General features: G+C 35.8%; 1 protein-coding gene across 7 annotated transcripts in view; it reads left to right on the top strand.

Moving 5' to 3' along the window:
- LOC145670290 (bridge-like lipid transfer protein family member 3B) overlaps window positions 1-26599 on the top strand; it is a 549193-nt gene that overhangs the window by 456555 nt on the left and 66039 nt on the right. For 5 of the 7 annotated variants that reach the window (XM_081738747.1, XM_081738745.1, XM_081738748.1 and 2 more), the window contains one exon: window positions 16566-16853. The exons of 1 other annotated variant lie outside the window; for it this stretch is intronic. In XM_081738747.1, coding sequence (XP_081594873.1) covers window positions 16566-16853 — 288 coding nt within the window. Of the gene's footprint in view, window positions 1-16565; window positions 16854-26599 lie in introns of those variants that run through there. One more of the 7 variants, XR_014128253.1, reaches the window with a different exon arrangement.

Genomic DNA, 26599 nt, shown 5'->3' on the forward strand with positions numbered 1-26599 from the left:
GTTCCTGAGATCTTTTGTTCTCACCATGTTGCGTTCATGTGACCAGCTATCTTGAAACCGCATTGCACATTGTAAATATATATCTTTAGCTGCATCTCTAGAACTTAACAGCTTTTCAAGGTATGAGCGATGCGGATGATTATGTGATTGAAATTAAATAATTTTGTTGTTCATATATATTTAGACTTAACTTAACTTAGCACTTAGAAAATCATTTACAAGTGCTACTGGTTTATCTGTTGCAGTGAATAAAGAACCATCTGATCTCAAATTTGTACTTGAATGTAGAGCAATGTATGTAGGAAATCAATATAATCATCACTGCTTCCACACACTACAAATTCTACTGGTAAATTTTCAGCTATCAAACTAATTAGTTTGTATACAATAGTACCATTTTCCAGAACATTAGTTTGTGTATGTAACGTTAAGAAAATGTACAATTCACTTTCCACACACTCAGAAGGTTAATGTTGTAAGAAGCTCATTGTTTCTTAAACCAAAAAAGGTCTGATGATGATGATAATAATGTCCCCTTCTTTTTGTGTGTTAATTTTCGTCCTTTCACCGGATTGTAATTGATGTTGATCGTTGGAAGGTCAAATTCAAACTAAGAGTCATGTCCGCGCTTCCTTTTATGATATCCACTTCCTAATATGGTTTTCAACTTATTTTTGACTTTTTCTTGTAAATTTGGTTTTGCTTCTTGCTCACATTGATGAAATGATTTTTCAGGCAGCTGGTTTAACAGATCTACATCACTAATCGTATTTTCATCAGATTTCAATAATTCATTTTCCACATGTTTAGCTCCATGTTTCACTAATGGTAACATTGAACGAAATAATCCATAAAAAACAACCAATTTCGTGTTCTGTTTGATATGAATTTCCTACGACGTAGATATTTCTTATTCCTGACAGCATTCTAAATAAAGGTCAGTCACGTTAAGCGATTAGTGTATGCGCCTTAGGCGTGGGAGACCCGGGTTCGTTTCCCGGCGAGAGCTCATGTGATTCGGATTCCACTTTAATCCGTAGGTCCCGTCTCATAGAGCCTCGCTGCTGAAAGAGACGTTAAACTTAAAATCAACTCAACTCAAAGGTCAATCATTATGACGACGACGGAAATGATATTAGTACACATTGTCCCGAATGTGAATGGCATACCATGGCGTTTACTTTTCCTTTTATGTATTTGTATTCATCCAAGTGCATTTTTCCACTGGAATATAATGCGCAGGATGAAAAATTTGGACAGTATCACTTCCAAATGTATGATTCGCAGGATCTAACAATACGTAGCATTGTATCTCCGATCCTTTTTAAAGGATCGGAAATGAAACCATTGTATCTCCAACGACGACGAATTTATAATATCACAATATACATGTAATCGTGATTGTAAACAAAGACTACATCTGGTATGTATTGTCTTTTCTGTGCATCTTTAATGTCACTTTTCGGTTTAAATCTCAGCATTAAATTAACACCTAGTGAGAACTGCACGGGAATATTTATTTGATTATAGGAATGCCTTATTAAACACTTATTATTTGCTGACTCGTAAGAAATGTGCAAGTTTTTGTTTTAAGATGTGAATTAATTGCTCTAACAAACTACGGTAAATCATCGCTATAATATATGGAAAATAATAGTCTTCCACGGTTCCGTGGTTCCTTTTGATTTATAATATTATTCTCACTGTTAATATTCGGCATAGAATTTGGGTAATGAATTTCCATTACTGCGACATCCCATTTCTGACAAAACTCGATTTGACATTGTCAGTGTATTATAAATTCAAAGAATTTCTAGAAAATAGGAGGGGACACGTAGCTCAGTGGTAGAGCGCTTACGTCTGGTGCGTAGGATCCCGTGTTCGCTCCCCGGCCAAGTAACTTTGTATTGGCAACATCATGTCCATAGGTTTCTCGGGTATTCTTGTCCCCTCTCACACTTTTATTACACCAATTCTTGTATCATCATTCAGTTGCCTTAATCATCCGTCTCCCTTAACCTAAAGGCCATAATCATGAGAAATTAAACTGAAAGATTTCAGTTCATTTCTGGAAAATAGTCTATTCAACTATTACTTGGAAGACTTATGTAAAAATCTTGATCAGGCTCCATTCTTCTTCTTTATTGATGATAGTGGTATCCAAAAATTAAAGGAGGAAGGATAACCTTTCATTGGATGAAATACTCCTTTGTGCGAAGTTTCTTTCTAGTACTCATTGTTTTATCTATTAGGAATATGAATGGTAGAGGCACATGTTGTAATTCTTTCCTGTAGAAAACGCAGTCAATAGATTGCTGTTCATTTAAATCTTCTAGTCGGTAAACAAATGGTTTGCTCGGCATAGTGGTTTACTTTAAAAATTTCCCACGTCCACTTCTCAAGATAGCCTTTCTCAAAGATCCGTTTTGTTTTACTAGTACGTCAGTATCACCAACAGATAAATCCATGTCTTGTTTTGAACGTTGAAGCTTCTTGTAGTATTAGTATGCCACATGTCGAGTAAATTGTTTAGAGATACTTTTACAGGTGCCCGTTTCATACTGGTATGCCGATTTTCATTATATTCTTTCAAAAGCAGTGGATATACGTTGCCATGTTTAATATTGACATGTACGTTGACATATGTGATATTGGTTAAAGTACCTGCACGTCCGATGTTTCAAACTAAATCTTTATGTAATACAAGGGGTGTAGCCAAGGGAAGAGGGCCATCGGGGCCAGGCCCTTCCAAATGATTTCCGCCCCCCCCCCCCCCAAATGACCAGCTTTTAAAACATAGTAAAATTATCTCGCTTCATTCATTTAAAAGTAACAAAGTCTATTGACAATTAGTAATTTACGGTAAAATAGTATGAAAAAATATTGTTTTTCCATACCGATCGAAAAATAGGATACTTTTTTTGTGACAGCAGATTACACAATTTACTGCGATTTATATTTGACAGTTTGAAGACAAACGTTTTAACAAGGTACTATAAATACAGCCATAACACAAAGGTACTAAACTGATTTTTAAGTACAGTATATTTTTATATGCTTTAACAAGTGTTTTAAAAGACATAGAGGATGAAAAATTTGGTGAGAATGTTTTTATTCAGTTTGAATTTCATTCGCTCCCTCTTTTATTTCTACTCAGTGTAATAAAATAATTATGTTTTTTTAGTCACGAATAATAAATAAATATTTTTGTCAGGAAACCGTAAAGAAATTAAGTGAAATTTCAAAGAAAATCGATCTTGTGTAGATAGGTTCTGTATACAAGGTCTTAAATTTAAATATAAAGGTAACCAAGAAAAGTTTTGTTGCATTTTCACCCACCACCTTTGAACATCGATATGTCACCTAACCTGGAATATCAAAAATAGTCCCCATCAGCATCGACGACCTTCTGAAAACGTTCTGGAAGGCCATGGAATCCATCGCGGTAGAACTTGGTGGGCCATGAAACGAAGAAGGTATCAGGTGCATTTTGGACTTTTACTAGGGATTTGAACTGGCGTCCTCTAAGGTGATTGTCCAAAGAATAGACAAGGTACAATACCCGGGGAATATAGTGCTTGCAATATTGTTTCCCATCCAAGGCGGAGAATGGTGTTCTGTGTTATTCTAGCCATGCGTTTTCCGTAAACGAGGACCCATTTGCAATTCAGAAGTGATGGCTCCAGAGTTTTGAGTTTTTCTTGAGCACAGCTCAACTGCTGATACTACACAGTTGCATTGATACTATGACCAGCTGGTAGCAGTTCCCGATGCACGATGCACCAAACACACAGAAGGACCTTCTTCTGGTACAGTGCTGGTTTCGGCTGTTTTGAAATCGGTTCATGAGATGCTAACCAATGATGATGGCGCCATGGAGCTTCGTATAGGACCCACTTTTTTATCAGATGTCAACACCCTGTCCAGAAATGCTCCGAAACAGTAAATAAACACAGGCGACTGCCGCGTTGCCTTCTGACTCAGAGTCAAAATATGTGGGAGCCATCGACCCAACTTGTAGTGCTTCCCAAGTTGATGGATGTGCTGCCGAATGGTTTCTCCACTCACACTGAATTGTAGTCCTAGTTTCTCTTTGTACATGTGTTGGTCTTCCGGCACGTGATGTTTCGGGTGTTTCGTCATCGTCCTTAAACTTGTTAAACCATCGCTGCACTGTCCGCGTCGTCACGACACCCTCACCAAAGACCTGGCATATCTTCTGTCCCGCTACAGCGGTGTTTGACCTCCATTTGAACTCGTTCAGCATACATGCTCTTATGACGCTCTGTGGATGTCCCATGTTCTCTCTGTCTTTACGCAAGTTCACGGTGTATCTGAATTGCCACAACCAGGTATTATGTTGGATATACCCACACCAACAACTGACGGTCGCCTTATCTCCACTCGCATTCAACTCACGGTGTGAGGTCCAATTGAACACAGGCCTCCACGAAAAGGGACAGAACTTTCTTGGTTACGTTTATTGTTATGCACAAAAGTATAGCGTTTGGTCCCGGACAGTAGTTCTTGATTAAGCATAATAAAAACTACCTTGAATATAATATATGGAGAAATAATAATAATAATAATAATAATAATAATAATAATAATAATAATAATAATAATAATAATAATAATAATAAGCTAAAATAGTATTTTTAGTTTTCCAGAAGGAAACCAAAATTTTCCTTTCTTTCAGGCCTCAAAAACACTAGGAGCAACACTTTTTTTTTTTTTTTTTTTTTTTGGCTTTGTACATTGTGGCTGCCCCCACCCTCAAAAACGATGGGCCCCCTCCTACACAAACCTGCTGGCTACACCCCTGTGTGATACTGCCTTTACCATCAAGATCTTTTGTTCTTATATGTTGTACATGATTTTTCTTGAGATAGTTTTGCAGTCTTGGTAACTCTCTCCTGGAAAATTATTTCAAAAGTGCTCATTATATCATTTGCACATTTTGACTTCTCTGGTACAGCCCCACCATGCCAACTAAATACGTCAATCATTTTAAGTAATTAACGATAAGTATTCTCATATTTTTGAAGTGATTGTAATAATTGTCACTTTCCCACTAATTATCAATATTGTTCGCAAGATAATAATCTCTACGCACTGGTCGGTGTAACGTGTAGGTAGGCAGTTTGTTTAACCCGAGTTTTATGTGGGCTAATAGCGCAGATTTTCCAATTGCCAACCATAATCTTTTCGCAGTACAAAATGAAGCAAGATGCTTTGGGGTTATAGTTAATGTTTCTCAGCTTGCTGTTCGTGATTTGTACATGAACCATTGCGGAATGACACTTTTTTTTGTCTCTCTTCAAAACATCTTGATCTTTATTTTCCTAAGGGGAACAATGATGGGGATGCAGGGACGTCTTTTAGGGGGGGCAGGGAATTGCCCCCTGAGTTTGATTTTATATACATTTTATCAATAGAATAGTAGTAAATCAACGAAAGCCGCGAAATTTTACTTATATCAAGGGGTCTTGACCCCCCCCCCAAGCAAAATCTGAAATGACGCTCTTGTGGAGATGGGGAAGCTACTGGTTCAGATGTCGATGGATTATAATTTAAAATATACGTAAGTCTTTGTGGATTGCTAACTAATTCTTGAAGTATGTTTAATGTTGCGGGATAATTAAGAAATAACTACCAGCCTTGAGGACTTATGTTTTTCGAGTTACATCAGAAATTAAATCTATTATGTTGGATTCTTCCAATTCGGTTAGAGTACGCGCCTTTGGCGCGGGAGACTCGGGTTCGATTCCAGGCAGGAGCTCATGTGGTTCGGATTCCACGTAGACTGTAGGTTCACATCCCATAGCCTCGCTGCTGAAAGGGATGCTAAACTAAAAATCAAATGAATCAACCAAATTTTTCCGGTTTATGAACATTGATGTACACTGTCTTTTTACTACCCCATGTGATTATACCATCTTACGTTAATCATTGAAATAGTAGTTGTGCTTTTTTACGATTCATTTGTGGTATGGGGACCGATATTTCTTGTTTAACACGATCATTTTTAGAACATCTTGATGAAGTTTCATCGAAGTAATTAAAATAGATATTGACTCTTCTTGTGTATGTACAGCATAAAGGTATTTCTGTAGTATCCCATTGTATTGATTCCACTTTTGTTCATCACTCGTTTACGTAGTGTCTAAAATAATTTACATTTGTTAATCAAGGTTAGATTGACGTCTTTCTGTTACACAAGTAGATGTATGCATTTGTTGAAGCAGTTGTGGAGGCGCTATGCTTTGTAACATTTTGTTGTTATGTTCCATGGTGAGTATTTTTTAAACATTAGACTGGATAACACTCGTTAGAATAGATGCTAGTTATTTCGGTAAGTATCATTCATCCTTGTGGTATGGCCAAATGCTTCTGTTTGTCCAATGACTTTGTTCTGTCCACGAGGTAGCGGAGCATGTTCTTGTGATGTCTTAATCTTGCTTTCGGAGTATTTGTCAAAACATCATTCACAAATACTTTGTATTATTGAAACATCTGCATTGACAATGATAGCTTTATGTAAACGTCGTTTAGCTTTGTGCAAAGCAGATAGATCAACGAGCAGATTTCACTGTAGGACACATCGCGATAGATTTAATCATAATTTAACGTGTACAATAATTTAAACGTTTGTCGGTACGTAGACGTAATGGTTTAACTCGTCGGGGAAAATGTTCGTGCGAACTCGTATTTCGTCGGGTGTATCTTGTTTAAGATGAATCAACAGGTAGGTAGGTAGGTATTATTATTATTATTATTATTATAACTCATAACTTTCCTGCGAAAATAATGGACGTTGAGGCGTGATTTAATAATTCGTGTGATTGATTTGTTATTTGTTACGTGGATTTTTAAACAACACTAAATACAAACAATTTAAACTTATGTCACGACTTTGTTTAATTTGATGAAACATATCTTGCGCAATGAAAATCACAGTGATGTGCCAATGATGTGATCCTTTGATGAAAAAGTCAGCAATATCATGGTTCACTTTGCGCATATGATGATGATAAAATGTGGTCCATCTTCAGGTTGAAAATCTTTCATTCGTGGTAGTCTTTCATGAAATAGCACTGTTGGCTATTCTTGTAAATGTTTTGCCATTTTTTATAATATCAATGCATGTTATGAAATTTAGTATTTACCATATTATGAGATTGGAAAGCATTAGCTTCACAAAATAAGTCATAACCATAACCAATAGGTCCAGCGAGAATACATGGAAACGGATGTTTCCACTTTGTTCCATCATGAATACTAACACTTTATTTCGTGTTATACGTATATTTAAATAGTTTCATTGTTAACCGTCAGGCTTATCCCGTTTGATGAACCAATTAAACAGTTTCATTCTCTTCTGAAAAATAAACTGAAACTGTTAAATACACAAAACTTTTCGTTTGAATTTTTTTCTATGCATTTCTTTCCTTTGAAAGTTTTACTTTCCGTAAATTTGTTCTTTAATTTTTTTCTTGACACATTTTGCATTGCAGATGTTTTTCATTGCACAAAATTTTTCGTTTGAAATTGTTTTCTTTTCAGAATGTTTTTGTGTGAAAATTTTATTTTCAGAATGTTTTTGTTGTGAAAATTTTCTTCCTACAAGTATTTTAGTTTGAAAGTTTTTCTTTGTACAAAATTTTTCCTGTGAATATTTGTTGTACGAAAAATTTTTTGTTTACTTTTTTCTGTACACATTTTTTTTTAAATAGTTCTTTTCACAATTGTCTGTTTCATTGTTTCTTTATGTTAATTTTTTTTTTTTGGTTTAGAAGCTTTTGGGAATAATTTCACCATTACCGCTAAATTTATTCAGTGTGATGAACTACTTAATTTGTTTTATTTTCTTGCGGATAAAATTAGACGGCTAACGGGAAAGTTTAAACAGTCAACCGTTTAATACTTCTGGTTTGCAAACTAACAGTTTTAATCTTTTTCGTTCAAGAATTCCTGTACAAGGATGCATGTACAGTCATCCCCAAAATATTTGTCGCATATCTATAAATATGTTGTTGTAGGAATATAATTTGATAACGATTTCACCTAGTATTTCTTATAATGTTAATATGTGTATATTCGTCAAAGATATGTATGTGGTAACGAAAAAAAAATCCTTATTCATTTAGCAACATTTTGTTTTACGCATTCTAATTTTCGTATTTATAATTCTTTTCCTATGAAATTTACCACTAATTAACATTTCCCGACTATACACATAGTAACAGTGTTAAAAGTACCGTGCAAAATCATTATCAAATTATATTTCCACAACAAGACAGTTATAGATATGTGACAATCATTTTGGACATGAATGTACATAAAGCATTTATTGATGTAAGGTACTCAGCGATACCACAACATATCACGTGATAAGAATGTGGAAGCAGACATGTCTTGTAAATAACGAACGAGAAGTATGCCACATGATGAGTGTGAAACATAATTCGTATGCGAATAAAAAAAAAAAAAAAGTTCAGTTAATTGCTGTTAAGCTAGTGCCCGAAGATGATGACTAATGTTTTACGGAGGATCAAAATCAAATATATGTACCGTGATTTTAAGCATAGTTACACCTTTGTAGCAGTAAAGTATTTATCTATAGGTCTTACACTAAAATTAAAAAGAGATCTAGACACAAATAAAGTCCATAAACCATGATAGAACACCTGAATGAAGCCATATTCTTTCAAAGTTGAACTTGTACTTCAGCTACAAAAACGCTGACGAAACATGACATCACATATTAAAACCACATAGGTACCACTTCTATTTCCCTACTTTTCAGTACATAAACCCTCCTTCCAGACCACACAATGTAACATTGTGGAAGGAATGAAAATCTTAGAGCATGAAAATACAGGGTGCAAAATTTATAATGCCCAACCGTGATAACGATGAAACTAAAAGAGGGAGATAAGCGAAACCTTGCTCGAAGAAACTGGGAGAAGGGGAACATCTTCTTACATATTGGGCAACAAAACCCAAAGAACAGTGTTGTGAACCCAATATAAACTTGTTTCTTTCATACGGCACTACGTAAGTTTAATAGATATTTCGAATGTACATGTTAAACAAAAACTTAAAATACTACATATATTATTCAATGTTGCAAACTAAGGACGCTATAGTATCACAAACATCCAAACTTCTGAAGCCTCTACCACATTTACAGCACAACAAAGATGGACGAGGCAATACACATCCAAAGTATCTTGGCGTTGCATACTATGGTCGAGATATGACGTGTTGTTCGAATAAATAGGAGCGAAGTTACAAGTGGTTGGATATTTGATTTTTTTTTTCAAAGGCGTTATTTCGAAAGAAAAAAAAATCCTAGGTAAGTATCAAATCCACGTACGTATGTCGTTTTTAATTGACGAATAAATCATTTTGCCGTTCACAGTATTTCGATATTTCAGTCTCTTCCGGAGATTTGATAAATGTTGCTGAAGTTGCATCACAAATATGTCATTTCATGCAGTGTTGCGAATTTAACCAATGTTTCTCATATCTCCGGAACGGTTTGAGATATCGATGTGTTATAAACGACATTTGTGAGCCCATTGAAAACCACAGAAGTACGTTGATATGATACTGATTTAAGCATTTTTTCGAGATAAAGCCTTTTGAGAAACATCGAATATTTCCTCCTCGTAACTTAGTTCCTATTTATTCAAAACACGTCATATCACTACCATGGTATCCAACGCTATGTGCATTGCCTGTCCGTCTTCGTTGTGCTGTAAGTATGGTAGAGGCTTCCAAACTTTGGATGTTTGTGATAGTATAGCGTCCTTAGTTTTCAACAGTGAATAATACATGTGGTATTTAAATTTTCGTTTAACATGTAGATTTGAGATACCTAATAATCTGACGTAAAGCTATTTAAAAAACATAACTCTATATTTGGTTTGCAATACTGGTTGTTGAAGCTTGTTGCCTAATTTGTGCGAAGGTGTCCCCCTTGTCGTTTCTTCGTGGAAAGTTTCGCTTCTCTCGCTGTTTTGGTTTCTTCGTTATCACGGTTGGACATTATAAATCATTCATTCTGGTGTATGGTCTGAATCATCTGGCTCCAAATAACCAATCATTGATTTGCCAGTGTGTCATGTGAGTACAACCACCAATCAGAACGATGAGCCATGTCATAACTGGTATTCAGTAGCTATGAGAGTTGAAATACCCTATTCTATATAGGTCCATAAGCATCCATATCCATCCGTAAGCATAGGACACAAGCATTCATCCTAAAACATGACGATACAAAGTTGGTCCATCAACACCCAACCAAGAAACGATACGCATACGTTTCTGATCCTCAATAACCAAGAAAGAGTCAGGTACCTCTATACGTCCAAAAACTCCCTTATGTAAACATAAGACTAGAAGCAGCTATTTTGAAACAGATGGGACAAAATTGGCCCTCCCTACACCCATTTCAAAGGAACCATAAGTTAACACAACTGACACTTAATAGCTAGGAGGAGAGGGATCTACTCCTTTACAGGCCCAAAAACACCAGTCATAGAGGACAAATAACACTAAGAATCACAAAATTATCTTTTTTTAAGCTAGGAAGCAAAGGCCAAGATGACTCTACAGGAGGTTGGGGCCATGCTCTGTCGCATGACCTTCGACGTATTTCTGACTCGAGCGACGACAAGACAGCCGAGAGGTCCAAATCACAGTCTCTGACAAAGGCCTCTGATACATAGTTTTTCGGAAGACGTTTTCCGCGCCTAGAGCGATGCATAGATTTTGTTTCCTAATTTTTATATTTCTGTTGGAGTAAAAACAATAATAATACTAATAATCATAGTGCAAATATGATTATAAGCTGGGTATATAGCTTTCTTTGAAACGTTTAAGAAATCCAGAATTATGTTTAAAAACAAAAATACTATAGAAGTCGAGCATGAATGAAACGTAGTGGGAGAAAAAAATATTTCTTATTTTGAATTTTGTAACTTAATATTCATTTATTTCATCATATTTAGTTCCATTTTTATTAAACTACTGACTGGATACGAAGTGCTGGAGGATGAGGATCGTTACCTTCCGTCAACTCTTTTATTTAAAAAGTGGTATTCATATTTTATCGTACGGATAAATGAGACTTAACAAATATATAAGTAACTAGATTGTGTAAGAAACATAAATCACATTATATCTATAAAAATACGTAAAGTTAAAGAGTTATTCCATAAAACACCAATAGTTTCATGCAAGAAAGTTAAAGACTAGAACTTAATCCGTTCCCTCGATGATCTGCCACCGATACGTAATCCTGATTGATGGTTCCTTGAATAACGTTTTCTTTTGCTGAACATGAGCTGTTAAACCAACATTGTTTATGTGCCAATCCCTAACTCTAAATAGTAGTTTCCAACTATAGAAATCTTGCAATTACACAAAAAGGCAATACGGTGATTGGCATATCAATCCGGATAGCATTTTTACAAATTTTGTCCTTGTCTTTCACAGGACCATTTTTAGACAGAACGAACAGCTACGAAGCTCGACTTCTATAGTATTTTTGTTTTTAAACATAATTCTGGATTTCTTAAACGTTTCAAAGAAAGCTATATACCCAGCTTATAATCATATTTACAGAAACAAGTACCAGTGCCTCGTGTACACCACGTGAAGGAGTTTGGTATATATCGGATATTTTCTTAATATTGAACCTGAAAGTGATAGTAGATTTTTGTCACTTCTGGTTTTAGTATAAAGTTATATGGAAATGAAATGTAGTTTTGACTTAATTGATTACAGGAAACCGTTTCTCGCTATCTATTACTGTTTTTACTCTATAGTGATTAACGATAAAACGGGAACTGGTTGATTTCTTCCACTTCCGGCTTGATTCTTATAACGCTTAATCGACTCCAAGAAAAAGACCTTTCTCATTATCTCGTCGTTTTTGCTCTATAGAAATCAACATTGAAACCGGAAGTTTTTGTGGATTTCTATGACTTTCGGTTTTAGTAGAAAATTGAAGATTGAGATAAAATTTATTCTTGGAACGTGTAATAGAGCACAGGAAATTGCTTCTCACTATCTATTGCCATTTCTCTCTAGTAATGAATGTTAAAAACAGAAATAGATAACTTCCCGTTTGAATATCAACTCGATCAATGAACTAGATTGGTAAGTTTTGACCCTCTACATCCTGGCCAAAATTGATAGTAACCCATGAAGTAGTCTAATCTAATCTAGTTCTTGGGATTTTTGTCTCCCGGTCGGACGAACAGACAGGGTAAATGTATAGAGGAGTATGCTAAACTAAACTCCTAAATGAGTAAAAAGAATTCTAGTATATTGAGATTTAAAACTATGTTTACGTTTGCACCTTACTGTCCATAGCGCAGATACTAGAATCCTTTGAGAAACGGTGAAAAATAATGCTTTTTCATAACTATTTCTGGTGTTGTTTTCACAAGTTACAACTATACCGCCAAAGGCCATTTTAATAATAATAATAAAAAAGCATTCATTCAATCACTCAGTATTAACAAATAAATAAATAATTTTTTTTAAAAATACAGCTCATAACACACTCAAATAAACTAACTGAAGTTGTTCTTTTCAACCAATTCATGTTTCTCATTTTCTTACGTGTTTGTGTGCGTCCCTTGAGTTGCCAGCCACTGCTTCTGAGAGAAGAGCGTTTTCTGACCCTAACCTCGTATAGAGTAGTCCTGCCCATAGACACTCCCAAATTTAATAAGTCACATGACCATTTGACGTCATTCCGTGTGGTTAGTTAATTAACCCCAAGGTCATATGCCCCATGACATACCACGTTACTGACAAGTAAACCTTACGTTTGGGTGAATCGAGTTGCTGACTGAGACACATATGAAAAAGTAGTACTAAATGTGGTCAGTATTTCAGTGAAGTTGTAGGTGCGAAGCTCCAGGGGTTTAGGAGATACAGCTACCAGAACATCACATGGAAGTACAGAATAGTCTTCATACAGTTGGAGGTAAAAGCTCTGTAAGACCTCTTGTAACGACAAAAGGTGAATAACAAATATATGGGTACATATTAGGACTAGGGGGAAGTCATATAGTAAGGGTATACCTGACGGCGGCCATCTTGAAATCCGCCATTTTGAATTAAGGTTAAGTTTTTAAAATAGGAATAGGGTCATGTGATACATGATTTAAGGCGCAAATTTAATCAGAAGAACAATGGTGACGTTAATTTTGATTTACGCGCAATTGGTAAAAAGTTACAGGGAAATTAAATATTGTTGCAGCATATGTATTAGTCCTTTAACAGGATACAAGAAAAACAACGAAATGGCGTGCAAGTACAGCATCAAACAACTAACATTGTAACGCCACCATTGTATTTCTGATTAACTTCTAGCCCGAAGTCATCTATTGCATTACTCTATTCCCATTTAATTTTGTGCTGGTTAATGATAAAGCAAAAATGGTTATACCGTTGGATTTATGGTACAATTTGCTATTAATAAGGTGTTACTGTTATGCGTTTTGTTTAAAACTTTTGTCTGATTCAAAATGGCGGATTTGAACATGGCCGCCATCAAGGCAACTCTTACCATAGACCTAATATTTATCCACCTGCTTTTTATTTAATTAACACAAAATTTACAAGGTGGGGTAAAGAACTAATACATATGCTGCAACAATATTTAATTTCCCTGTAACTTTTTACCAATTGCGCGTAAATCAAAATTAACGTCACCGTTGTTCTTCTGATTAAATTTGCGCCTTAAATCATGTATCACATGACCCTATTCCTATTTTAAAAACTTAACCTTAATTCAAAATGGCGGATTTCAAGATGGCCGCCGTCAGGTATACCCTTACTATATGACTTCCCCCTAGTCCTAATATGTACCCATATATTTGTTATTCACCTTTTGTCGTTACAAGAGGTCTTACAGAGCTTTTACCTGCAACTGTATGAAGACTATTCTGTACTTCCATGTGATGTTCTGGTAGCTGTATCTCCTAAACCCCTGGAGCTTCGCACCTACAACTTCACTTAAATACTGACCACATTTAGTACTACTTTCTCATATGTGTCTCAGTTAGCAACTCGATTCACCCAAACGTAAGGTTTACTTGTGAGGTAAATCTTCTAAGTCGTGTTGCCAATTTCCCCCCAACTTCAACCAAATCAGAGCAGAGTGCCCTGTAGTGATGCAAATACAACTACGAATCTGAGAAAAAAGTAAACAAAAATAAGACAAAAACTGTAATTAATATATACACTACAGTTCCAGAAAACAAGGAAATAAGGAATTAATCTAATAAAAATTAAAACACACGCTTTGGACAATACCGCGAATATGAAAGTTAAATTAGTATCATTCCACATGAAGAAGTCAAGTTTCCATGTCATAACATCTCGAAAGTGAGTAAAAGAAGCACGACTAGTCTTATGAAGAGAGATAAATACGTATAAATAGAAGGACAAGCGAAGCTCTCAAAATTTAATACTCTTGTGTATAGTGTTGAGTATTTTATTTATTTATTTACTTAGAGCGATAACTGCTGCAAAGGAGATCCTACACTAAATCCTATTCAATTCACGTGCATACGTACATACAGTGTAGACCATTTACCGAAACCCGTGTAAATTTTAAACTAATAAACAAAACAAAAATAATTCTTGAAATTTTGCACGAAGCAAATGTAATCGAGGGAAATAGTTTAACGTTCTCATATACTACCAGATTAACAGTGTTGCCAACCCAACATAAAGCTATATTTTTTTAAATGGTACTACGTCAAATAATTACATATTTTAAATCTATATGTTAAACGATAACTTACACAAATATATGTGTTATTCACTGTTACACACTAAGGACACTACAGGATCACAAACACCGAAATTCTGTAAGCCTCGCCAACAGTAATATCGGAGGTGAGAGGGTCAGGAAAATGCATTTCAAAACTTCTCTTTAGTCGCATAATGATTATGATGTGGCACATCTCGAATAAGTAGGATTACAACAGATTAAAAAATTGACTTAATTTTTTCCAATGTTAGAAAAAGTGCTTAGATAAGAATCGCATCTAAGAACTTAGATGGTTTCCAATAGACGAAATAAATCGTAATGCTGGTTTACAGCAATTCTATATCTTATCCGATCTGGACATATAACAAACATTGGTACAATTAGCTATTATGTAATGTGAGAGCTTGTAAGTATAATAAATGTAATGTTATTGAAGCAAGGGAAAGCAACAATAATTTTATTTCTCGCAAATATGCTGTAGCAATATCTTCCTATGTTTCTCGTATCTCCGGAATGTAATTTGGGATGTCATATTACTGCTTAGTATTAAATGTATATAATCCTTTGACTATAAATATAATGTCTAATTTTATATTATACATAACATTCGATACATAACATATTTATACCATAACATTCAATACTAAAGTACTTCAGATGTACGTTTTCCCATCTGTGTTGTTTGTGTTATTTGTGTTGTAGAGGCCTATCATCCTTAATTTGAAATACTGAATAATGAACATGGCATTGAGAGTTTTCGTTTAGCATATAACTTTGAAATATGTAATTATCTGACGTAATACTGACCTCTATCTGTGGTGTCCTCTGCCAGCATTTGCATCGTACAAAATTTTAGCTACTTTTCTCTATTTGTTGAAAAGCTACAAAAGCGTTTCAAGATAAATGGTCCACTCTATATATACAAAATAAATTTTGTACTATACACATGTGGTAATACATATGGGCTCCTCATTTACTAGACGAATACTTACTTCCCAGCACTATCATATCTTCAGGATAGACGAAGCAATCTTTAATCTGTGCATGACAAATTATAGATTATCAAAGATGATGTTTATTGCACTTCACTTATCCTTCGTACCGTAGAAGTTTACTTCAACCTAGACTTATAGAGTACTGAAGAAATATCTAATGTAGCTAGCACTTAGTCAAATTGCAGATTAGAAACACATTATAAATAAAGCAAAATTTTAGTGAATATATTTGGAAATATAACATTCAATGAAATAAGAAGTAATGTGGCAGAAGCCCGTATTGCATCTCCCTTCATCCTTTCTGTCGTCTAAATTAGTGCCTGGTTTGGTTTCCAGTGTTGTTGGTGTAGATAGAAACTTATAAATGGATGTAATAGTATTTAGTAAATTTGTAAATTTGTGTTTAAATTCAAATTTGGAAATAATTTAAAACAGTAACCACAAATAATATCCAGTAATGGAAGTTATTGTCTGATACCTATCTCGTCATGAATTGTAATGAAATGTTAATTATTTGGGTTTATGATGGTTAACTTTGTTAATACTAATAGCACATGAAGCAGATATTTCGAACTCCAGACCAGGTTTTAAGTGAACTTTATTCACTCCCTTTATTTGCACAATGTTGCATGCTTTGAGTAGAAATAAAAGTTGCTTATGCAAATTGGTCTGACATGCATGAGAAATTATTTCACTGCTGTGGTTTAGCTCCGTAAGAAACAAACAGAAAAAAATTACAAATGTTTATCTTTTCGTTACAGAGCAAATTCGCTTCACGTGCAAAGGTGTGGAGCGAAATGGCAACAGAAGATGCTAGTCCAACTTCGATAAAAGTAAGGTTAGATCACACAGTAGAAAATGAACTCAGTGCAATGTTAGTGTGCGACAATGTTGGTAGTTCGTCAATAAAGAATCATTTTGCCAAACTTTTCAGAGACTTTTTAGAAATACGTGTCAGTGATATTACTATGTACCTGAATATGAGCACAATAACCGGACTAACTGATTTAGTGGAAGATGAAGTTATTCCTCAGCCTTTGCCAATGAAGGTGAGTTTTATGACAGACAATGTATACAGTCTTATTATTGAATTAATTATACTTTATATGCTTGTCCTGTTCTAGTTCTGTCCTTGCATCCTGCCGTTCGTACTTTTTCTATGGAGTTTTGGATGGAATGCTGTTTTCCTAAATTTGTTCAAATTAATGCTGAATTTTTAATTTCTACGCTCCACTGTCTTGCCCTTTAAGGTAAAGAGGCAGTTAAAAATGAATAATAATAATAATAATAATAATAATAACGGTAATGGAATGAACGGTGAAAGAACGATGCGTGATACTCATACCCTGAACAAGATTCAGACTTCCGGCAAAGAAATTTAATGATTACTATCTCACAGCCTTAAACCGCTTGATCATATTGGCTAACTTTTGGTATAGGGTACTCGTGCAGATTCAATTTGTCTTACTTTTCGCACTTTTTAGTAGGAAAGGCCATACTTTGAAAAATAAGTTCTGTTTCTACTTTTCAATTAGAAATAAATATATGAAAATAATATTTTCATAGAATTTACGCTCGATTTTCGTGGAACACGGACCTTGACCTCATCTGCTAACCAAAGAAAACAAACAAACAAATCTCAGAGCTTTCCAAATGAGACCAAAAGTTGGGACAAAATAATCGGTATAAATAGATACTGCAGCGTTTGAAAGATTCTCCTTTTAGAGCTCGTACCTCGTTGCATTTTCTACTACATGCGGTAGTACCATTGGAGAACTTTTTTAAAAGGTATTTCAGATTGAGGAGCCACCAATTTATATACTTCATGGAAAAGCTTCCACGTTTGTCAAAGAGTTTGCTAGGGTGCTTTGTAATAGTCAGTGAGTTTAGTTCAGAGTCTGATGTAGAAGTTGTTCGAAGAAAATTTCCAAGTTGATATGGAAGTTAAATAATACTGAACTGGAAGTAGGATCGAGAACAAGGAACGTCCTAGAAAAAAATGAAACTTTAAACATTATCTTTTTTCTCGCATGGAATAAGTAGGGTTTGTCAAAAAACTACAGCACACGTTTTGTCAAAACTACCATTGGCCAATCCTGTTCTGAAAAACAGTTTATTATAACTTTCGTCAAAAATTGTTATCAACAGCAATTAACTTCCTTGAGATGAGTGAAATATACTTCAAAGTCAGCAGGTGCCAAGGGTTTCTGTTGAGAGGCGCCAAAGAATAATGATGAACTCTCAAATGAGGAGGCTCGACACGAATTTCCTTATTTCCCTTAAAAAAAAAAAAAAGTCAGAATCGATAACCTCTGGGCAACATAACAATTTATAAACATACGTAAATTACGGAACCACCTCACATTTATTAAAAGAAAATCCAGGTGTTTAAGCAATATATAAACGAACTGCCGATCTTTCTCATATTTTTTGGTAGGGAAAAATCCTATTTTATCATTAAACGTCGCTCTTACTTCTATCAATATTTCCACTTTTTGTGTACAAATTGTATACAGGTATTGTTTCTGAAGAGATCTGGTTCTACTGTGTTCTAGGATAATTAAATGTAAATGTGAGAACTGTTTTTTATTTTCTGAGTGAAATGTCGACTTAAGAAAGATAGAAAGAAAAGAATAAGAAAGCTATTTGAGAGTGCTTTGTACTCACTCCCTGCAGTCACTTTATATAGCATAGGATTCTAATTTGTTCAGTAAATATATAATGTATAAAAATAGTGTAAGTTAGGGTTATTATTGTAGTTTACATTATGAAGATTGATTCTTACAGTTACTAAGCTTCTTCTTGTACTATGGTGAGCCTCTTGTGTTTAACATCATCGTGCAAGGTTTGTTACCACGATTGATTGATAGGAAGGGTAGGTTACATAGAAATCTGTGATATAGTTTTTATTTTGAAGAGAGTTAAGAAACAAATCTGTGTAATTAATGCCCATCCTTGCAACATCACTGCAATACCATCTATGAAAAGGTTCGGATCTTTGGTTTCTCGATTCTTTGTCTAATGTCTTAGCCTGAGCACGACAATATGCATTAGTGAAAGTAAATAGTCTTTGCAGCCTTTTGTCGAAACATTCGTCTCAGATATGACATAGAAAGATTTAGAGAGAAGAGTAAAGAAGAGAAATAACGTCTGTATGTGATGCACTAAACAATTATTGATATTAAGATACTAATTTACCACACAGGTAAGAGAGGGAAAGAGAGGTCTAAAAAATCTGAACTTCGAAAAACACCCTGTATGGCTCAATTTATCATAAAACACAATTGACAATATAATGTAATTTCCCTCCGTTTTCTTATACTTCAGTCATACAGATTTGAGCATCATACAATCTTTAGAAAGATTTCGAGATGAAAGGAGGCCATAAACCCCCCTTTCAAGATTTAAGTCAGATAAAAAAGTGCTTCCGACTATCATTTGAATTCACGACCTTCTCATTCTGGTTCCTAGGTTCCAAGCTAACAATTTTAACTAGCTAGTACAACAGCTTAGCGAAGACTGAAAGACTAATATTTATATAACGAATACTGCTGGCTTGTCCCGTGTAATATTGGTTCCTGTCATCACGACGTGGCGGGTCCTCAGGTTGCGGATCGAGGAGAATACCTCTAGATATAGAGGTTAGCTGCGACTATTGAATAAGCAGTCACTGACAGACGATAAAGGATGATCCTCCACCTTGGGGGTTTGGCGTGAGGCTAACGACCTCATCCTGTAAAAAAGGCGCTTGTTCAGAAACATTCACAGAAGTATTGGACCAGGATTGATAACTTCGCATGACCTCAGCAAAGTAAATCGATATAAGATCTGGAATGTAAGAGGCCTTTATAAGGCAACCGCGTTAAAATCCGTAACGAGTAAGTTAAGAGAAATATAGGATGAACCTAGTAGGAGTTCAGGAAGTTAGATGGAAAGGGAAGGGAGCAGTGAAGTCTGGAAATTTACATTCTTTTACGGGAAAGGAAATAAAAACCATTAACTAGCAGTTTTAATAACTTATAACCATAATATGGATATATCAAACATTTCAAATGATGTGCAATGTGTTCATTGTAATAAACATTTTCTTAGCCAAAGAGGCTTATCCATTCACACAGGCAAATGTCATCATGTGATACGCAGGAGTAAGGGCAGTAACGTGAAACTTCAACAGCCTACCAACTATATTTCGGATTTATTAACCTTAGATTTCAATGACAATTCTTCTGAAATTTTATCCAAAATCTTATGTCTCATCTGAAGGCTAATGTTCCAATTCATCGTCGTGTCCCGCGCGGTGCTCGTTCATCGGTAGCTGATTCTTTATGTGATATTATTCGTAATATCAACACCAATAATGTTGATTCTTGGATCGACCTTCTAGTTTTCCCTTACGCAGTGCTTTGCATCCCGCCGCGTTCTGAGAGAGGAAGTAATCTCACCACTTGGATGAAGCTAAGAGTCAGAAACTGGAGGGAACACCATCGTGAAGAATTAATGAAGCAGCATCGAGGGACCAACGAACCTCGCAAACCACAAAAATCCGGCTTAATCAATACCAAGAGCATCGAACAAAAATTAGCAGATGGTGATATACGCGGCGCTATCAGACTACTGATATCCGATGACACTGTGGTTACGCCAGATACGTCAGTACTATATGCTCTCAGAGAAAAGCATCCAGCCCACGCTCACTCATTCTTCAATCCCGAACCACCTGAGGACTCGACTACAATAACTAAGGTCTCTTCCATCGAATTATTAAAGGCGATAAAATCCTTCCCCTCTGGTTCGGCAGGCGAAATGGATAATCTCCGCCCCTCAATCTTAAAAGATCTACTTACAAATCAAGACTTTGTTTCAAGGGAACGTCACAAAGTCAGCCATTTGTGAATTTATGCACTTAATTATATCTGGGAAAGTGCCGACCTTTTTTTTTTTTGTGTGTGTGTGTGTGTGTGTGCTTCACTTATAGCACTGAAGAAGAAAAGCGGTGGAATTCGCCCAATAGCTGTTGGCAATGTTTGAAGACGCTTATCAGCAAAAATTATCTGCTTCCGGATACGAGATTCTTTAATTAAGATACTATCACCACACCAACTAGGGGTCTGTATACCATTCGGAGCAGAATCAGTCGTACATGCTGCGAGAATGTACTACTCATCTTCCCATACTGAAGTGAAAGCATTTTTGAAAATTGACTTCCGCAACGCCTTCAATGAACTCAACCGCGACTCAATGTTACAATCTGTTAAAACTTACTATCCATACATCTACCAATGCTACTCCGAACCAAGCAATCTTTTTATAAGTGATAACATAATTCACTCACAACGTGGAGTACTGCAAGGTGACCCACTTGGACCAGCACTGTTCGCCCTAACCATCCATCACATTGTTAAGGATATTAACACAGATTTAAATATCTGGTACTTAGACGACGGTACCATAGCTGGAAATATCGACCTAGTACTATGCGCTTTTAATAAAATTCGTCTAGAAGCTTCATCTATTGGATTGTTTCTTAACTCTGCCAAATGTGAAGTGAGTTTTCTGAGCGCCAGAGTTGATTAAATCCATGACCTTTATGAAAGGTTTAATGAAGTAGCACCTGGTATCAAACTCTTATCTCCTACCAATGCGGAACTTTTAGGGGCTGCCATCTCTACCGAATCAAGGAGCAAAATTTTATTGGACAAGATATCAAAATTAGAATTCTTCTTTTCTCAATTATCAAAGCTTTCTGCACACTCCGCTTATTATTTACTACGAGCTTCACTCTCACTTCCAAGATTACTGTATTTCCTTCGTTGCTCCCCTTCTTGGCAGGATGATAAATTACTTGACAAATTCGACCACACTCTTAGAACAGGACTGGAATCCATTCTAAACTGTTCTTTGAAAGACAGTTCATGGTTACAAGCTTCCTTACCAGTGGAGAATGGGGGCCTTGGGATTCGTCGAGCCATGGATATCGCCATACCTTCTTTCCTCGCATCATTCTATGGCTCACGAGAACTAACTGGATCTCTTCTTCAACAGCAGGTTGACTTTGACTCGATTCGAGATGTACAAGAATGCATCGATAAATGGACTAGTCTGGTTGGAATGGATCCCCCACCTAACGACAAAAGACATGTTCAGTCTGTTTGGGATGAACCTATAGTCAAGCTTCATTTATCTTCACTCCTATCATCAACCAATAACCCAGATGACAAAGCCAGGCTGTTAGCTGTCTCCTCCTCCAAAAACGGAGCATGGCTTCAAGCCCTACCTTCTCACACACTCGGCCTACACCTTTCTAATGAGAGCTTTCTATTGCTACAGCTCTGCGCTTAGGTGCTTATATTTGTGAGCCTCACTTTTGTCCTGCTTGCAACGCATATGTTGATAATAAAGGATTACATGGTCTTTCATGTAAAAAAAAGTTCGGGAAGACAATCTCGACATCATATTGTAAACGACATTATTTGTAGAGCCCTCGTTTCAGCGGGAGTTCCTTCAATAAAAGAACCAAATGGTTGTTGCCGCTCTGATGGTAAAAGGCCTGATGGCATGACCTTGGTACCGTGGAAAAATGGAAAGGCACTAGTCTGGGATTTCACATGTTCCGATACGTTTGCTCCTTCCAACTTATCCCATTCTTCAATTCAGGCAGGTCTCGTCGCCGCTCACAGAGAATCAGACAAAAGACTAAAATACTCAAACCTATTGGACAAATATTGGTTTGTAACAGTAGCAATAAAAACCCTTTGGGTCTTGGGGTCACGAAGGATCTAATTTCATTAATGAAGTTGGTCATCGAATAGCAATCAAAACTGGTGACCCCCGAGCTACTGCATTCCTTTTCCAACGTATCAGCATCGCCATCCAGCGCGGGAATGTGTCATCGATCTTAGGCACATTACCTCCTGGTAAAAAACTGGACGAGATTTTTCTTCTATAACACACAATAAGACGGAAGTAGAGACATCCTAGGAGGCTGACAACCACTTTGACTATGTTCATGAAGAATGTTTTGAATACAGTTTGGATAAATATAAATTCTAGGAAGTCATGGCTAATACCGGTAAATTCGGGAGTGGTAGCAACATTATCTACAGATTTTACTTTGTTGCTCAAAATCGTTAAGACCCGAAAGATATTGTTGTCAAGCTGTCCGATGTTTATTTTGGAACAAATATGCTATAACTAATGTTTAAGAAAATGTCATACTTTTTATCATGTAACTTTAGTTTTGGTTAATGGTTGTCAAAATAAATACAAAGATAATTAACTAGCAACAGGATTTTTTGTTCACAAACGAATAATATCGGCAATTAAGCGGTTTGAATTTGTTAATGATAGACATTCTCTTATTACTCTTAAGGGACGGGGGTGTGATTTTATTGTTTTAAATGTACACGCCCCAACAGAAGATAAGGATGACTATATAAAAGACAATTTTTACAAAGAAGTAGAACAGACCAGCTCCTGCGATACCATATGAAAATTCTATTTGACGATTTCACTGCGAAGGTAGCACGAGAGACATATTTTCAAACCGATTACAAGGAGTGAAAGTCTGCATAAGGAAAGTAATGACAACGACTCACAGTGGAGTATTTGACCCTAAAACCCGGACAAAAGTCGAAAAAATAAAATTTGAAAAATACATGAAATAAAGTTTATTTATTGTTCTTCGATAACTGGCGGATCTTGTAAACATAAATTCCATTATTAAAATATGATATGAACGTAAATAATAATTGCTGAAGTCACTCAGTTTTTCTGGCCTTGCGAATTTAAATTAGTCTGGCCGCGTGTACAGTTTTTCAGATATTAATTTTAGTAATTGTATTAAGGTCATTATCAACAAAAATTGTATTGTTTTAAAGGGCATTGATAGAAGTTTTAATTTTATAATATATGAATATTTTAGCTCTAAGTGTCGGTGGTTAAATATGTAATGAAATGTCAAGTGCTTTTTGCAAGAAAAAATATAAAGTTTACGTGTTAAGAAGTGTTTTTTGTTTATGTTCTGATTCTAGTTGATCAATGATTCCTTTTGCATTGAAAAGTTCAATCTTTTGTTAACTTGGTCCAAGAATATTTTGCCCGAAATTGCCACATGAAAATAATATATATATATATATATAAATTATATCTAATTTGTTTTTTACGTGATTTCAGAAGGCCTTAAAGCTGTTTTTTAACATAAACCTATGAGTTTAATCTTTAGTTGATTGAGTTTATACAGAAAAGTGGAATTAATTTATTCAAGTAGTGTTTCACGCAATTCATTCTATAATAAATGACAAGTTAATAAACTGCAGTATGAATTACGACGCATGAAATTTTTTGTCTGTCCTTCATACAAGGGTGAGGTTTTATGAATCAATATTAAACTTAGCCTACAAAATCCTTATTAAACAATGGCAAGGGAAATCAGAAGAGAAAACTATAAAGAGACGACGAAAAGGAATTCAAACCAGTTCCAGAGAAGAGATGGGTTTGTTAGTGGACGTCCCTAAGCAAGGCTATGGCAATACGAACGATGAGAACACTTCAAGGTTTTTTTGCTGACCACGAAACTGCTGCCCGAATATTTGGTGTGGATTTAAACTTGATAAGAAAAAATTCAAGATTATTCTGTAGGCAATTTCTAGTGGCCATGAAATAGACATGGAGAAATTTCAGAACTTTGCTACTGCCACTGCAGAACTTTAAGTAAAACTATATAATTGATACCCAATGACTCCAGCCCAACATAAAGTTTTAATTCATAGCCCAGCAATCATAAAATATGCTATTCTGCCTATTGAGCAACTCTGAGAGGAGGAGCTGAGGCTAGAAACAAACATCCTCGACGTTGAGGACGCAGTTGAGCAATAAAAGCAGCCATCTTCAATGAGCGACACCCTAATCGCGTTCTTCATCCAAAAAGATAATTTCGATTCTTTCCTCTCGAGTTAACATCCCATCCTACCTACAAGAAGAAAGAAAGAAAAAAATTAGAGACAATTAGGGCGTGTCTAAAAGATACAAGTGCGTATTCGAAGTACGCTCATTCCCGGAACTGACGTCACATAGTGTGCGTCCGAGGCTGACGAGAAAGACAGGCTACGGCGCTACGTAACAACACGAGTATGACGTCATCAACTTAGTCCGACTCGCTTTTCTAGCTGAATAGCGGAATTTTAACTGTAGAACCCCGGTTCTACCACAGGTTAATTTCAGAATTTCTTAATGTAACTGGAGTGATAGCCTATTTATGAGAATTCTATTTACAATTAAAATAATTTCAGGCTATAATCGAACACATACATAAGCACCCCCTTTTATTATATACGTAAAGGAGCGAAGCGATTTAGTACAGGGAATATTTGGGTCAAATTATAGATCTTGTATCATTTCCAGTCTGTAGGTAGAAACCAAGTTAAAGTAACAAACCTAACAGAATAATTAATATATCAGCTGTGAGTGCCTGCATAGAATTTCAGTGCCTGTATTACTTCGGGGTGGCAAAAAAAAAGTAAAATACTACAGGAAGGATAGAATACATTTATAGCAGAAAGTTAGTGAAATATGAAATGAAATAGCTAATTTAAGATCCTACGTTTATCACTGAGGCTACGAGAGTCAGTGATGATGAGAAATGAACGAATTGGTTAATGAAGAAAGTGGGAGGAAACGGTAGAACCTCGAGTCTCCAGAAAATTCTCTTGGCGCGAGCTGGAATAGAATCAGAGATTCCACGCACTAGAGAGTAAAAATTTAAGCACTAGTTTACCATCGTTTCTTACCTGCTTGCTACGAGCGCACGTGCGCGTGTGCCCATAAATTTCAGCCTGCCCTGGCGCGGAATACATGCAATTCTTTGTTTTAGTGGTCACCAAGTATAGGTTGGTGTGTGTTTTCTAGATGGAAAAAGTTTTTACGGCAAATTAATTTCCACACATAATGAATCTCTGCGCAATTATTTGGGCATGCACCATAGGCAAGTAAGTTTGCAGAATCCCTTACGGAGCGTTTCAGGTAAGAAAAATAAAGTACAATTTCTTGTTTTAATTCGCTGAATTATTGTAAATCTATAGACGTTTGACTATGAGAAAACATTCGTGCAATAACAGCAATTTCTGCCAGCCATTGTATATCAAAGTCTGCTGTCCCTGTGAATTAGAAGTAATTTGATACAGGAAGTCACTGGCGTCTCGGGCATGTAAAATTTGGGGGGACATGAAAGAAATTGATTTAAGTGGTATTTCCTAGTCCAACCTGTTTTATCTTCGATTCCATTTTTACCCTTTTGCTTACCTTCACGGATCCCCTGAGGTATATCAAGAACTTTTTTTATAATCGTTTCACAGCCTGAATATTATATTCCAAAGAAAAAATGTTATTTATATGTTATCCTATTGTTAGTAAACAATTATATTAGAATAAAATATTATATATTTTGTACTTCAAAATATTGGGGGACGTGTCCCTCCCGCCCGAGACGCCCGTGCAGAAAGCATTATCTTTGCACTCACTTATGTGCCATTATATTTTAGAAGAGAAAAAAACACAATTACTCTTAATCATAATTATCTGGAATTTTAAGTATTTTCTCATATCTCCCTCGTACGAAGACATAGATATTTTGAGTTGAGTTGAGTTGATTTTAGTTTAGCGTCCCTTTCAGCAGCGAGGCTGTATGAGACGTGGACCTACTGATTAACGCGGAATCCGAACCACATGAGCTCCCGCCGGACATAGATATTTTTTTTAAAAAACTGGTGAAATGATAATGTGGGAGGAGATGAAAGACCCT

Source organism: Thermobia domestica, chromosome 14 (genome assembly GCF_964235325.1).
Source record: "Thermobia domestica chromosome 14, izTheDome1.hap1.1, whole genome shotgun sequence".
In the NCBI taxonomy this organism is placed as follows: Eukaryota; Metazoa; Arthropoda; class Insecta; order Zygentoma; family Lepismatidae; genus Thermobia; species Thermobia domestica.